At 43.2% G+C, this 14,585-nt stretch overlaps 1 protein-coding gene across 1 annotated transcript in view; it reads left to right on the top strand.

Annotated features, from left to right (window-relative positions):
* Positions 1–14,178, top strand: part of LOC148507484 (uncharacterized) — a 94,853-nt gene extending 80,675 nt beyond the window's left edge. Inside the window, 1 exon segment of the mRNA XM_088446119.1 lies at positions 14,104–14,178. Coding sequence (XP_088302245.1) covers positions 14,104–14,148 — 45 coding nt within the window. The 3' untranslated portion in view covers positions 14,149–14,178.
* The last annotated feature ends 407 nt before the right edge of the window (positions 14,179–14,585 follow it).

The following is a 14,585-nucleotide window of genomic DNA, read 5'->3' as shown; positions in this document are numbered from 1 at the left end:
CACAGACACACGCATACAGACAGACACAGAAAGACGCACACAGACAGACACACATACAAACAGACAGACAGACACATGCATACAGACGGACACAGAAAGACGCACACAGAAAGACACACGCATACAGACACACGCATACAGACAGACACACATACACATACAGACACAGAAAGACGCACACTGACAGACACACGCATACAGACAGACAGACAGACACACATACAGACAGACAGACACGCATACAGACACACGCATACAGACAGACACACAGACAGACAGCCAGACACACACACATGCATACAGATACACACGCATACAGACACACACAGAAAGACACAGACACACATATACAGACACGCATAAAGACACATGCATACTGAGAGACACATACAGACACACGCATACAGACAGACACACGCATACAGACAGACACACATACAGACACACGCATACAGACAGACACACGCATACAGACAGACACGGATGACGCACACAGACAGACACATGCATACAAACACACATACAGACAGACACACACGCATACAGACACACACGCATACAGCCAGACACAGAAAGACGCATACAGACAGACACACATACAGACACACATACATACATACATACATGCACACACACTCGGTCAGCACACACATATTTGAAATAACATAACAATGCCCCCTATAAAGTTTATGCCACTGTGACATATTATATATATATATATATATATATATACATATAAACCTTCTGGCAAGGATTACTCCCAGCACAATGACAAAGGAAGGCGGCACTCCAATGAATATACCAAATCAATCTGTATTAGTAATGCGTCAACATAATTATATCCGTAAGTCAACGTTTCAAGGCGGTTAGCCTTTTCATCAGGACGTGTTTTCCTATTGTAATTTGTGTATGTTTCTGCCTGTAAATAGCATACCTCCCAACAATGCTCTGGTCCTGGACTTCCCTGGTAAGAGGCGGGGCTGTAGCACAGTTCAAAAGTCAAATAGGGGAGTCACACCAACTGTCATTTCACACGCTGCCAATCATCACTGGCTGGGACTCACTGGCAGTTGTTGTGACTCCCCTATTTGAATTTTGAACTGTGCTACAGCCCCACCCCTGGAGCCTCCACCAATCATACATTACCAGGGAAGTCCAGGACCAGAGCATTCTGTCCCTCCTGGAGAGGGTCATGTTGGCAGGTATGAAATAGTTTAAATAGGGTATATTTAAAAAAACAAAAACAAACATGCCCCCCCCCAAAAGCCTAACCTGCCCCGGACTTGCTAATGTGATGTACTGATACACCACTAGCACCGGGTTCAGGTGTGTTCAATTATGCTTCAGTGGCCAATTTCTCCGTAACTAAGATAGGACACACCGTGACAAAGAGGCAAGTTTAACAATGTTCTCATTTTGCAGATACAGTGACCAGACCGGAAGGAAGATACAATGCAGTTTTATTATTTTTACAAATAAATGAATAACAGCGATTTAAAATGTACAGAATACAATCTTGCAAAATTTAACACCAAGCTGATTAATAAACACCTCCCTGTCCTCTACCAGTGACCTCAGCTGGCAAAGCAGTAGGAATGACCACAAACAAGAGAGAATAATTTCCCTATGGCTATTTGGAATACATGTGCTTATGTGGTGTCCGAAAATCTGGGACTGAACATAAACCACGCCCAATCTATGTAACCTTGGTAGTGCTCCGGCTGTAACAGTAAACAGTCTTCAAGCAAATAATGCACATGCAGGTTGGATAAGTACTTGTATTGCTCCAGCTGTAATGGCTAACAGTCTATGCAGAGTAACTAGCTCCAAGCACAATAATGCACATGCAGGTTAGGTAAGTACTTGTATTGCTCCAGCTGTAACAAATAACAGTCTATGCAGAGTAAATAGCTCCAAGCACAATAATGCACCAAGCTGATCAATCAACACCTCCCTGTCCTCTACCGGTGACCTCAGTTGGCAAAGCAGTAGGGATGACCACAAACAAGAGAGAATAATTTCCCTATGGCTATTTTGGAATACATGTGCTTATGTGGTGTCCGATAATCTGGGACTGAACATACACCATGCCCAATCTATGTACCCTTGGTAGTGCTCCGTCTGTAACAGTAAACAGTTTTCAAGCAAATAATGCACATGCAGGTTGGATAATTACTTGTAGTCCTCCGGCTGTAACGACAAACAGTCTATGCAGAGTAAATAGCTCCAAGCAAGATAATGCACATGCAGGTTAGGTAGGTACTTTCAGTCCTCCGGCTGTAACAGCTGACAGTCTATGCAGATTAAATAGCTCCAAGCACTATAATGCACGTGCAAGTTAGGGAAATACTTGTATTGCTCCAGCTGTAATGGTTAACAGTCTATGCAGAGTAAATAGCTCCAAGCAAGATAATGCACATGCAGGTTAGGTAGGTACTTTCAGTCCTCCGGCTGTAACAGCTGACAGTCTATGCAGATTAAATAGCTCCAAGCACTATAATGCACGTGCAAGTTAGGGAACTACTTGTATTGCTCCAGCTGTAACAGCAGACAGTCTATGCAGAGTAAATAGCTGCAAGCAAGATAATGCACATGCAGGTTGAGTAAGTACTTGTATTGCTCCAGCTGTAATGGCTAACAGTCTATGCAGAGTAAATAGACCCAAGCACAATCGTGCACATGCAGGTTAGGGAAATACTTATATTGCTCCAGCTGTAATGATTAACAGTCTATGCAGAGTAAATAGCTTCAAGCAAAATAATGCATATGCAGGTTAGGCAAGTACTTGTAGTACCCCGGCTGTAACAGCTGACAGTCTATGCAGAGTAAATAGCTCCAAGCAAGATAATGCACATGCAGGTTGAGTAAGTACTTGTATTGTTCCAGCTGTAATGGCTAACAGTCTATGCAGAGTAAACAGCTCCAAGCACAATAATGCACATGCAGGTTAGGGAAATACTTGTATTGCTCCAGCTGTAATGGCTAACAGTCTATGCAGAGTAAATAGCTCCAAGCACAATAATGTACATGCAGGTTAGGTAAGTACTTGTAGTCCTCCGGCTGTAACAGCTGACAGTCTATGCAGAGTAAATAGCTCCAAGCAAGATAATGCATATGCAGGTTGAGTAAGTACTTGTATTTCTCCAGCTGTAATGGCTAACAGTCTATGCAGAGTAAATAGCTCCAACCAAAATAATGCACATGCAGGTTAGATAAGTACATGTAGTACTCCAGCTGTAACAGCTGACAGTCTATGCAGAGTAAATAGCTCCAAGCAAAATAATGCACATGCAGGTTAGGTAAGTACTTGTAGTACTCTGGCTGTAACAGCTGACAGTCTATGCAGAATAAATAGCTCCAAGCAAGATAATGCACATGCAGGTTGAGTAAGTACTTGTATTTCTCCAGCTGTAATGGCTAACAGTCTATGCAGAGTAAATAGATCCAAGCACAATAATGCACATGCAGGTTAGGTAAGTACATGTAGTACTCCAGCTGTAACAGCTGACAGTCTATGCAGAGTAAATAGCTCCAAGCAAAATAATGCACATGCAGGTTAGGTAAGTACTTGTAGTCCTCCAGCTGTAACAGCTGACAGTCTATGCAGAGTAAATAGCTCCAAGCAAGATAATGCATATGCAGGTTGAGTAAGTACTTGTATTTCTCCAGCTGTAATGGCTAACAGTCTATGCAGAGTAAATAGCTCCAACCAAAATAATGCACATGCAGGTTAGATAAGTACATGTAGTACTCCAGCTGTAACAGCTGACAGTCTATGCAGAGTAAATAGCTCCAAGCAAAATAATGCACATGCAGGTTAGGTAAGTACTTGTAGTCCTCCAGCTGTAACAGCTGACAGTCTATGCAGAGTAAATAGCTCCAAGCAAGATAATGCACATGCAGGTTGAGTAAGTACTTGTATTGCTCCAGCTGTAATGGCTAACAGTCTATGCAGAGTAAATAGATCCAAGCACAATAATCCACATGCAGGTTAGGTAAGTACTTGTAGTCCTCCGGCTGTAACGGCTGACAGTCTATGCAGAATAAATAGCTCCAAGCAAGATAATGCACATGCAGGTTGAGTAAGTACTTGTATTGCTCCAGCTGTAATGGCTAACAGTCTATGCAGAGTAAATAGATCCAAGCACAATAATGCACATGCAGGTTAGGTAAGTACTTGTAGTCCTCCGGCTATAACGGCTAACAGTCTATGCAGAGTAAATAGCTCCAAGCACAATAATGCACATGCAGGTTAGGGAAATACTTGTATTGCTCCAGCTATAATGGCTAACAGTCTATGCAGAGTAAATAGCTCCAAGCACAATAATGCACATGCAGGTTAGGTAAGTATTTGTAGTCCTCCAGCTGTAACAGCTGAAAGTCTATAAACAAACAGTTCACTGAACAAGAAAGTATTGCCAACTGAGGGCACACAGGGTTAAGAGTTTATCAGCTACCAGTAAGCAATACTAAACAGGAAATGGAATAGTTAAGCAAGTACAGATTTAGCATCATATAAGCGAATGCATTTGAATAATACAGTGAGCAATAAACATAATTACAGAAAGATTTAACAGACAAAGGACCACAGCAGGTCACTACCAATCAATTAATTAACACCAATGGCCAACCGCAAACAGAGAAAAATACATTTCAATGGCATGACATTTAGTTTCAGGATAAACATAGGAAATATTGCACATCAACCACAGTGGTATCGGACATGAGCTATTAAATCACGTCTCCTCCCAGACATGAACTGGAGGTTCACCGGAGAGAAATATTACACCCCAAAGCAGCCGAGGATCTGGAACAGCTAAAGGGGTTACATATCCTTCTTAATTACTTAACACAGCTGGAAAATGCAACCTAATGGTTAGTCTCAGACTCCAAGCCAACCCCTGTATCCACACTAATAGGGCTAATCTAAATGGTGGTGTGGGTTCCCCGATAACTCTGGAGCCAGAAAGGGGAAGATGACCCAGGAAGAGAGGTCCTGACTTGTGGTAGAGGAGAATAGGTGACAGGCAGAGGAGATAGGGCTAGGAGGGGTATAGAGAGGGGTGCACGGTTCTCACCACCAGCTATGGCTGTTCAGCCCCCTTGCAACTTCCAGCGGAGCTATGGGATGCTAAGCACCGCACTAGAGCCTCCCTCACAATATCCGGCAGGCACCTCACGATGATGACAGGCTGGGATGACAAGTGGTATTCACAATGGAGCTCCGTTCGGCAGGCACACGCAGCAGTTGAAGGATCCTGAAGCGCTCCATGTCCTTTTCCTCAGCTGGGGCTTCATCCACGATGATGGAGCGATGAGACCTCCTTCCCAGGCAGCTCCTCTTCCCTCCCAGCATGCGCTGACTTCCACACGTGGGTTCTCCGTTAACAGGCACTTAGGAAGGCAGTCCCACCTTCAGGGGGTTTCTTCCAAGGTCCTCTATGCAGGTCCCAAGGTAGGCTTCCTCCGCAGACTCACATCCAGCATCAGAGCACTTCTCCAGGCAGGTGCCGTCCCGGGTCCATTCGCCGGGACCTTCCGCTCCCAGCAGCACTTTGTGGGAGATGTCCCCTCAGTGTTAGCGGGCACCTGGGCTGCGGACAGCGGGCTTTCCCTCCCGACTTTGTGGAGCACAGAGGTGGCAACGCTGGGGACTGTACACGGCAGGTGAGGGAAGGCTTAACTGATGGAAGTAGGAGGCAGACTTTGGACAGGCAGCCTTCCGGGTTAATGTGAAGTCTGGTAATTGTAATTCATGGCAATGCAAGGGTGAACACAGCGGTGGCCGGGAAAAGTTCCCACTTGTAATCCAGGGCAAACAAATGTGCGATATTTGTAATCCCGGGCAAACAAAAGGGTTATAGCACCTTTATTTTTACAGGTCTAAGTGCACTCCACAGAATCTCCTTACAGACAGCACCAGGTGCAATATTTGTAATCCAGGGTAAAGGAGAGGGGTTACTGCACCCCTATTTGTACAGATCCAGGGACACTCCACAGAAACGCCTCACAGACAATCCTTTTTCAGAAATTCCTCCAAGACTCAGCGCTGACCAAGGGGCAATTTCTACCTCCCTGTTTGCACATGCTCAGTATGGTCCGAGGGAGCTGGGTCAGCAAAAGTTCACTATATTAGCCTATGAGACCAATGGTGCTGTATAAACTATATATAAATTTATTAAAAAAAACTGACAGGGGCTTGCAGGGTAACTATATCCCCTATTTAGTTAAAGGGGTAACCCCATAACTATGGGGGAACCACACTAGCCTGTCCTGGTACCTAAAATGATGGGGAACAAAATGAGTACATTTTTTTAGGTAATTTAGGTACCAGCACCAGGCTGCAGGGCCAGTCCTGGTTTTAATTATAGGGGGAAAAAATTGCGTAGGGGTCCCGCTATAATTAAAACCAGCACTGGACCCTTTCTAGCGGGTGGGACTGATGGCACAGCCAGGTGAGCCCTTTCACTGGGCCCCCCAGCTGCAGCACCGGTCCTGACCACTAGTCAGCCCAGGCCAGGGATCCCTGGGGAGTTGGGGACCCCCCCAATAAAGGATTCCTCCTCTCCAGGGCACCCATGGCCTAGGCTGATAGCCTGGAGCTATCCCCGCCACCATTGTCTTTACAGTGGAACTACAGGTACCAGCAAGCCTTCCCTGCAAGCTGGTACTTGGAGAACCACAAGTACCATCATGCAGGGCATTAAGAGCCTGCTGGTACCTGTAGTTCACCTGTAAAGAAATGTATAAAAACACACAACCAACACACTATGAAAGTACAGTTTTATTACATACATAAACACACACACATACTCACCTACATTACCAGGAGTGGTCACCTTGTCCAAAGTAGGTATCCAAGGCCTTCATAAAACAACTAAAAACCCGAACCACGCAACTGATACCAAGTATGGTCGGTATCTCTCGAATGAAATGCTCAGATGCGGCTTCTGCCTTTTCTAGAGTCGTATCTGAGCGTTCATTGGCTGAAAGAGGTGAGCCCCCGCCTCTCTCAGCCAATGAACGGCTCCTCCATTGAAGTCAATGGAGAGCCGCATGGTTACTAAAGTTTATTCTGCAATGCAAATTGTGATAAAAAAAACTAAACTCGACTAATCTCGATTCTTAGTAAGTTTACCCCCCAGTACTATAACTTTAGCTGCAGCAGAAGAGGAGTTAAGCCTGACTAGACTATATACCAGTTGCCTGACCTAGTATGTATGTATATACTCGTATAAAACTCTATTGCATACAGTACTTGCCAACTCTCCCTGATTTTAGTCAAAAGAGGAAAAAGGAGGGTGGTTTGGGGAAAAAGTTAAATGCACAGGATCTATTATGACTTAATTACTTTATGATTGGAAAATACCAACAGTATGAGTAAAATTATAGGATAGGAATCTCTAAATTAATTACGATGTTGGTGGTGCTCTCTGGAATAAATATATTGCTATATTATGTTTTGTTTTGCAAAGGCAAAGCAGGAAAGAAAATTCCGTTTGTGGGGCACTCTTATAATGTTGATTATTGACTTAATAATATAATGATAAGTTTATAAAATATAACTTTTAATAAGAATATACCATATAAAATATACATATGCAAATAATGACAATTGCCGTGAATAACAATAATGAGTATAATGTCTCATACAAATAAAATATCTATTAGGCGAAAATATTAAAAAACACCAATATGTGACTATTAAGTATGAAAGGTATTCATACTTAATAGTCACATATTGCTGTTTTTCAATAATCAACATTATAAACGGAATTTTCTTTCCTATTTTCCCTGTGCAAAATGTAATATAACTCTCCCTGATTGTCAGGGAGACTCCCTGAAATAGTAGTAATCTCCCTGACGAGTCTGGCAATCTCCCTGATTGCACCTTACCCCCATTATGGAGCTGTTATGTATAAAAAAAGAGATATACTGTATGCATTCAAATGGGATCATTAGTATAATTTCCCTGCATTGGGTATATTAGGAACAAAGGCCCTCATCCAGAGCCGCTCATTAGCGGAAGTACGCTCGTTTCGAGCGATGTTCGCACATCTGCGCATGCGTACGGTTTTTAGTACGCATGCGCGAACCAGTCAGTGCGGCCGAAAATCGTTTGTACGCTATATAGCGAGTGCCTGCTATTTTGAGTGACAGAATGAGGCATATGTGGGTGGTAACAGGGGAAGGTGCTTGAAAACGGGGGAGTGGAATTCGAATGCAGGCGTGCTTAAAGGTCAAAACGGTCGTTTTAAGGGAGTGCATAATTAATCCAGCAGCGTCATTGACCACGTCACTTGGTTTTTTTAAACTCAGAACTGCTCGCAAAATAGCGGTTGAAAAAACCAACCACAAGAATAGCGAGCAGTTCATACGCTGTACGATGTACTCGATTAATCTAATAAATAGCGGACATGACGTATAGTGCGAGCGGCCAGGGGGCGTTTTTATCAAATAAACGAGCGTATGTTTTGCTCGCTCGTTCAGACTTAGAGGTGTGAACAGACTGCAATGTGCGAACGGATCATTTGAATAGCCACCCCTTGTTTTTGAACGAACGACCGCAAATAGCGAACGGCTCTGAATGAGGGCCAAAGATCCCTGTGGCTACATGCATTTTCTGAAAAGTATCAGTGTGTTTTCATCACCAAATAGGTATTAGAAACTGCTTTGGAGCTCCTTTACATTTGTATGTAAATCAATTTTATGACACGCCCCTCAGATGTAGCAGTACACGCCCACTTTGCCACCACGCTCATAGGTGCTGCTTTCACAATCTCCCTGAAATGCTTTTTCACAAGTAGGCAAGTATGCTCTATTGTTGTGAATTTATTTCAAGTTTGCATTAAAAAGTTAATTGTTCACCCTCCAACTACACATAGACATTAACAAAGAGAGCCTCTAACAAGCCCGGGATTGCAACATTCAAGTGTTTTCTACAGCCATGCAGTTAAATTGCAAAGGACAGCTCTTCCAATAAGATCTGTCCTTTGCGATACTCTCGGATAGACAAGAAGGACTCCAGTGCAGCAAAGGTGGGGAGGGGGAGGGAGATGGGAGGGATCCGATCAGAGGATAGGACCCGTTTAGTCAGTAACCACTAAACTTTCTCAATGTTACTTCTTCATTTCTTGCAAAATAAACTATAACCTGCAGTCTGCCGCTGATCTACTAGAAGACAATAGAAATAGAAATTCCCCAGGACCATTGATGGACTATTTATGTGCACCAACACAAGGGTCCCTGGTTAAAGGGTGTACACTCTCTAAAAAGTAAAAGTTGATTTTTTTTATTTTTATTATTGTGACATTTTAAATAGGAGTCTAATTGTATTATTTTATTGATAAGTGTATAACAGTGGTCTCCAACCGGTAGCTCGTGAGCTACCGGTAGCTCGCGGTCTTAATTTTGGTAGCTAACCTAGCTGTAGTACTGCCAAGTCAACTAGGAGGTATTAACCTCAGACGTGTGCTCCCCTGTGGCATTGACACCATGGGTGGAGCCACAGGGTGATTGCTGCAGCCTATATAGCAACCAGAAAGAACACAATATACTGTATGTAATAAACTACTACAAATCCTGGCGCTGTTACTATATATAAATTTTTTTTAGATATATACCTGCTGCAGATACTTAATAGGGTCCAGTTTTAAACCCAAAGATCAATATGATCTCAAAAAACAATTATAAATTAGCAGAAATTACTGCACTGTGGGCCTGATTCAGAGCCACTCGTAAGCGGCCGCTCGCTCGCACTGAGCGATGTTCGCACAACTGCGCATTCATACGGATTGTAATACACATGCGCGAACCAGTCAGTGCGGCCGAAAAACGTTTGTTCACTATATAGCGAATGTCTGCTATTTTGAGTGACAGAATGAGGCGTATGTGGGTGGTAACAGGGGAAGGGGCTTGAAAACGGGGAGTGGAATTCAGAACGCAGGCATGCTTAAAGGTCAAAACGGGCGTTTCATGGGTGTGCATAATTAAAACAGCAGCGTCATTGACCACGTCACTTGTTTTTTTTTAGTCAGAACTGCTCGCAAAATAGCGGTTGAAAAAACCAACCACAAGAATAGCGAGCAGTTCATACGCTGTTCGATGTACTCGATTAATCTAATAAATAGCGGACATGACGTATGGTGCGAGTGGCAAGGGGGAGTATTTTTCAAAATTACGACCGCAAGTTTTGCTCGCTCGTTCAGACTTAGAGGCGTGAACAGACCGCAAAGTGCGAACGGTTCATTTGAATAGCCACCCCTTTTTTTTAAACGAACGACCGCAAATAGCGAGCGGCTCTGAATCAGGCCCTGTGTGTTCTTTTTTCAGTGCCTTACCTTGACCGGTATACTGGACCTGCTTCATGGAATTTGAATTAGTTTATTAACTGCTATAAGATACTAAATAAGTTATACAAATTACTTTGTTGCAGATTTTTTTAACCAAATTATCAGCTATTTCAAGTGATACATTGTCTTGGATATTTTGCTAGAATCCTTCTTGCACATCCCTCATAAGATCTTGCTATATACCAGTATTAAATCCATGAGATAATTGCTGCTATATATGTTATTTGTGAAATGAATACTAGCTTGCAGGTTCATTAAATGGTTTAGCAACTATTAATGATACTGTTGTGTAGGTATTGTGGGTTAATCTTTTGAAACAATTTTTGGGGGAATAAAGATTTTATTTATTATTTTATGACTGCCATAAATGTGTATTGTTTTATATGCATTCAAATAAACCTATTTTGAGTATGTTAAACAAGCCTCCCTGTCTGTTAATAGAGGGTCTGATTCAGAGCCGGACGCTATTTGCGCTCGTTCGTTCAAAAAAAAGGGGTGGCTATTCAAATGAACCGTTCGCTCTTTGCGGTCTGTTCACGCCTCTATGTCTGAACGAGCGAACAAAACTTGCGGTCGTAAATTTGAAAAAAACGTCCCCTGGCCGCTCGCTCCATACGTCATGTCCGCTATTTATTTGATTAATCGAGTACATCGAACAGTGTATGAACTGCTCGCTATTCTTGTGGTTGTTTTTTCTTACCGCAATCTTGCGAGCAGTTCTGACTATAAATCAACCAAGTGACGTGGTCAATGACGCTGCTGTATTAATTATGCACACCCTTAAAACGCCCGTTTTGACCTTTAAGCACGCCTGCGTTCTGATCTCCACTCCCCGTTTTCAAGCACCTTCCCCTGTTACCACCCACATACGCCTCCTCTTGTCACTCAAAGTAGCAGGCATTCGCTATTTAGCGAACAAACGATTTTCGGCCGCACTGGTTCGCGCATGCGTATTACAATCCGTACGCATGCGCAGATGAGCGAACATCGCTCATAACGAACGAGCGGCCGCTTACGAGCGGCTCTGAATGAGGGCCAGAGACCACAACTTTTACCATATGCACTTTGGTACCAACACAGTAATTTCTGCTATACAGCAACTAACTGACGTGCATCCCCTTGATAACACCAGCAGCGTCTACGCCACGGCAGAGCGAGTGACTCCCGCCCAGCCCTGCCTATAACTTTTACTCCTCTACTGCACGTACCTCCTTGGAGCCGGTAATTAACAGTGAAATGTGCCTGTGTGTAAAATTGTATTTACAAACTACAACAATATCACTGTAATAATTAAATGCATTGTTATTTTCTATTAAACATTTTTTTTTTCATTATGGCCTTCAAATGTTGGGCTATTAGCCAGATTTTTTTTTTCTACAATTTTAGTAGCTCTTCAGGAGGTTTCATTTTTCTAAAGTAGCTCACACCTCACTTAAGGTTGGAGACCACTGGTGTATAATCTGATGCAAAATAAACTTTACCCTGGATGACTCAGTGTTTCTATCTACATGAGCTGTGTATACTAACGCAAATTGCCTTCATATTTATATATGTTTGTATAGTGTGAGGATATATAAATATTATTGTAAAAAGGGATCTTTGAACCAAAACTATTGTGATAAGTGATTTATGTGTACTGGATGACCTTGTTCCCTTGAGAAATAAAATTTCCATGAATAAAGACCAGTGGAGGAGTTGCCCATAGCAGCCAATCTGCTCTTACCTATCATTTTATAGAATGCACTTGATAAATGCTTCCTCAATGCTGATTGGTTGCTATGGGCAACTTCTCGACTGGTCCACTTCTCCACTTTTTTCTATACTTTTTACTGCTTTTTAACGGGATATCACAATAAAATCAGCTACATCTTTCTGCATAGAGATACAGAAGTGTGAAAAATCTTTGAGCCCTCAGCTCCTTCCTTGTGGTCAGAGTTCTTGGTTACAGCTTGTCACCCATGTTTATGATACCTTCTGATACAGTATGTAATTACAGATAGGTGTCCCTTTCAATGATTAAATATTTTATTTAACCTAATACTGAGATTATGGGTGACGTGTGGCCATTTGGAATATTAATGGACAGCCCAATGTTGCTCTTGAAGTGTACCAGCTGATGGCATTAAAACGTCAGCATTTAGTCTGTATCATATGTAGTCGCAACCGACCTTGAGCAATTACTTATTTGATATTTCCATTTTGAATTACAGCAAGAAAAAGGATCCATTTGATTTTTAAGAGGGATCTCAATGGATGTCTGTATTTCATTGAATTCTATTGACTCTGTATTGTGTTTGCACGTAATCACATTTTATTTAGTAAATGCAACTTTAGACACTGTGTCTTGTGTATATGACGTGTCATTACATTGTATAGGGTACAAATATGTGAGTATATCTCTATGCGGTGTAAGCATACTGTACACACTGTTACGCCTACTGAAGTACAGATGGATGGATGTAAATACGTTTTTCCTTGTATTCATTGTTTTCTATGTAAATTCTGCAAATATAACTGTAAAAGCATACCCTCCACCACATGCCCATGCCACCATGCAGTGTACTTCACCCTCTAGCTTCACCAACCTCTACCGCTCCTGCCTCAGACACCAGGGCCGGTACAAGGTTTCCGGGCGCCCTAGGCAACATTTCACCAACCGCCCCTGCAGACATTTGACAGGCCCAAACAGCGCCCCCTGCCCTGCGGTGCCCTGTGCGATGGCACCGGCCGCATTACCCTAGCTACGCCCCTGCTCCCTCCAATACATACAGCTCCCCAGTTAAATAATATGCCGTGCACAGCAGTGTCCAATATTCATACTATACTATATAGAATATTACACACAGCAGAGCGCCAAAATCACAATGTACATCATAACACCGCCGCAAATTCATAATATGCCACTCAGCTGTGCCACAAATTCATTATATGTTACTCTGCCATGAATTATGCCGTTCATATTTTTTCTATGTGGACCCAGCGGCGCCCCCCAGTGGCTGACGCCTGAGCCGTAACTAGACTTTTTGGTGCCCTGTGCCAGAAAGGGCATTGGCGCCCCCCTCATTTTTCAAAGGGACATAATGCACCCATAAAAAGGGGCCATGGCCTCGTGGAGAAGGGCCAGGGAAGAGATAGGAGAGGCCAGGAGATGCTGGGGATGAAATAAGAGGAAGCTACAAGCAAGAATGATAATAAACAGACATTTGACAGGCCCAAACAGCACCCCCTGCCCTGTGGTGCCCTGTGTGATGGCACCGGCCGCACTACCCTAGCTATGGCCCTGGCCGACGCCCTTAGGCGGCTGCCTAAGGTTGCCTAATGGTAGCACCGGCCCTGTGAGAAACCCTTTTACTGGCTCACTGTTCATGTTATCCGTCTGTCACCTCTTCTCTCCTAGGAGCAGGGTACTCCTGTTCTCACAGCCTACTTCCCTTGCACACCAGTGAAACTCTACACTTCCTCATCGACTCTAAACCTTTTAGTTGCACCCACATAATTGGGTACAGGTATCCCCATACACTGCATATTCCGCTTACATCTCTTCCTGCCATAGTTGTACTGTGTATTGTCAATTGTAGTGCTCATTACTATTTGTATACTGTAGTGGGTATGATACATTGTGCTGTCGCTGTAGGATTGTTTGCCCTATGGACGGCACTGCGGTCCACTTGCGGTGCCCTCTAAATAAGATGTGATAATATTGATAATGAGCTCCAATATGTAATAATAGAGTCACTTTTCGGTTTCGCAGATGATCACACCAAGACCCAAACTCAACAGCCATCCTCTGCAGTGAGTGTGACGCCCGCTGAAATCACTATCTAAGAGACAAAATAATCTCTTGGAGCATAAAGTACGCCATCTACCTCTAATCAGCTGGATGATACTGAAATGTAACGGCTATAAAATCCAGTGTCCTTTGATGCATTTACTCCCATAATGAAACTGTCTCTGGACTCCCTTAGGTGGTAACTTACTCATTAGTACTGTTATCTTGTACTGGTATTTGGGTATACGCCATAGACACGTGGCTCAAGTTACACGTATGACACATTTCTAGCTAATAATTGACATAGATTGCATCCTTTATTGCAGCATTTGAATCGTGTGGCTGATATTGATCCAGCAATTAGATAGGTCAACGTCACACCATTCCCATTCAGGGACAATTGCTACAGCCTGTGACATGTCTCTACAGTATGTGGAATGAGAGAGAGAGAGAGAGAGAGAGAG

Source organism: Taudactylus pleione, unplaced genomic scaffold (assembly GCF_031769625.1).
Source record: "Taudactylus pleione unplaced genomic scaffold, aTauple2 ptg000393l, whole genome shotgun sequence".
Classification (NCBI taxonomy): Eukaryota; Metazoa; Chordata; class Amphibia; order Anura; family Myobatrachidae; genus Taudactylus; species Taudactylus pleione.
This window is presented reverse-complemented; position numbering and strand designations above follow the sequence as displayed.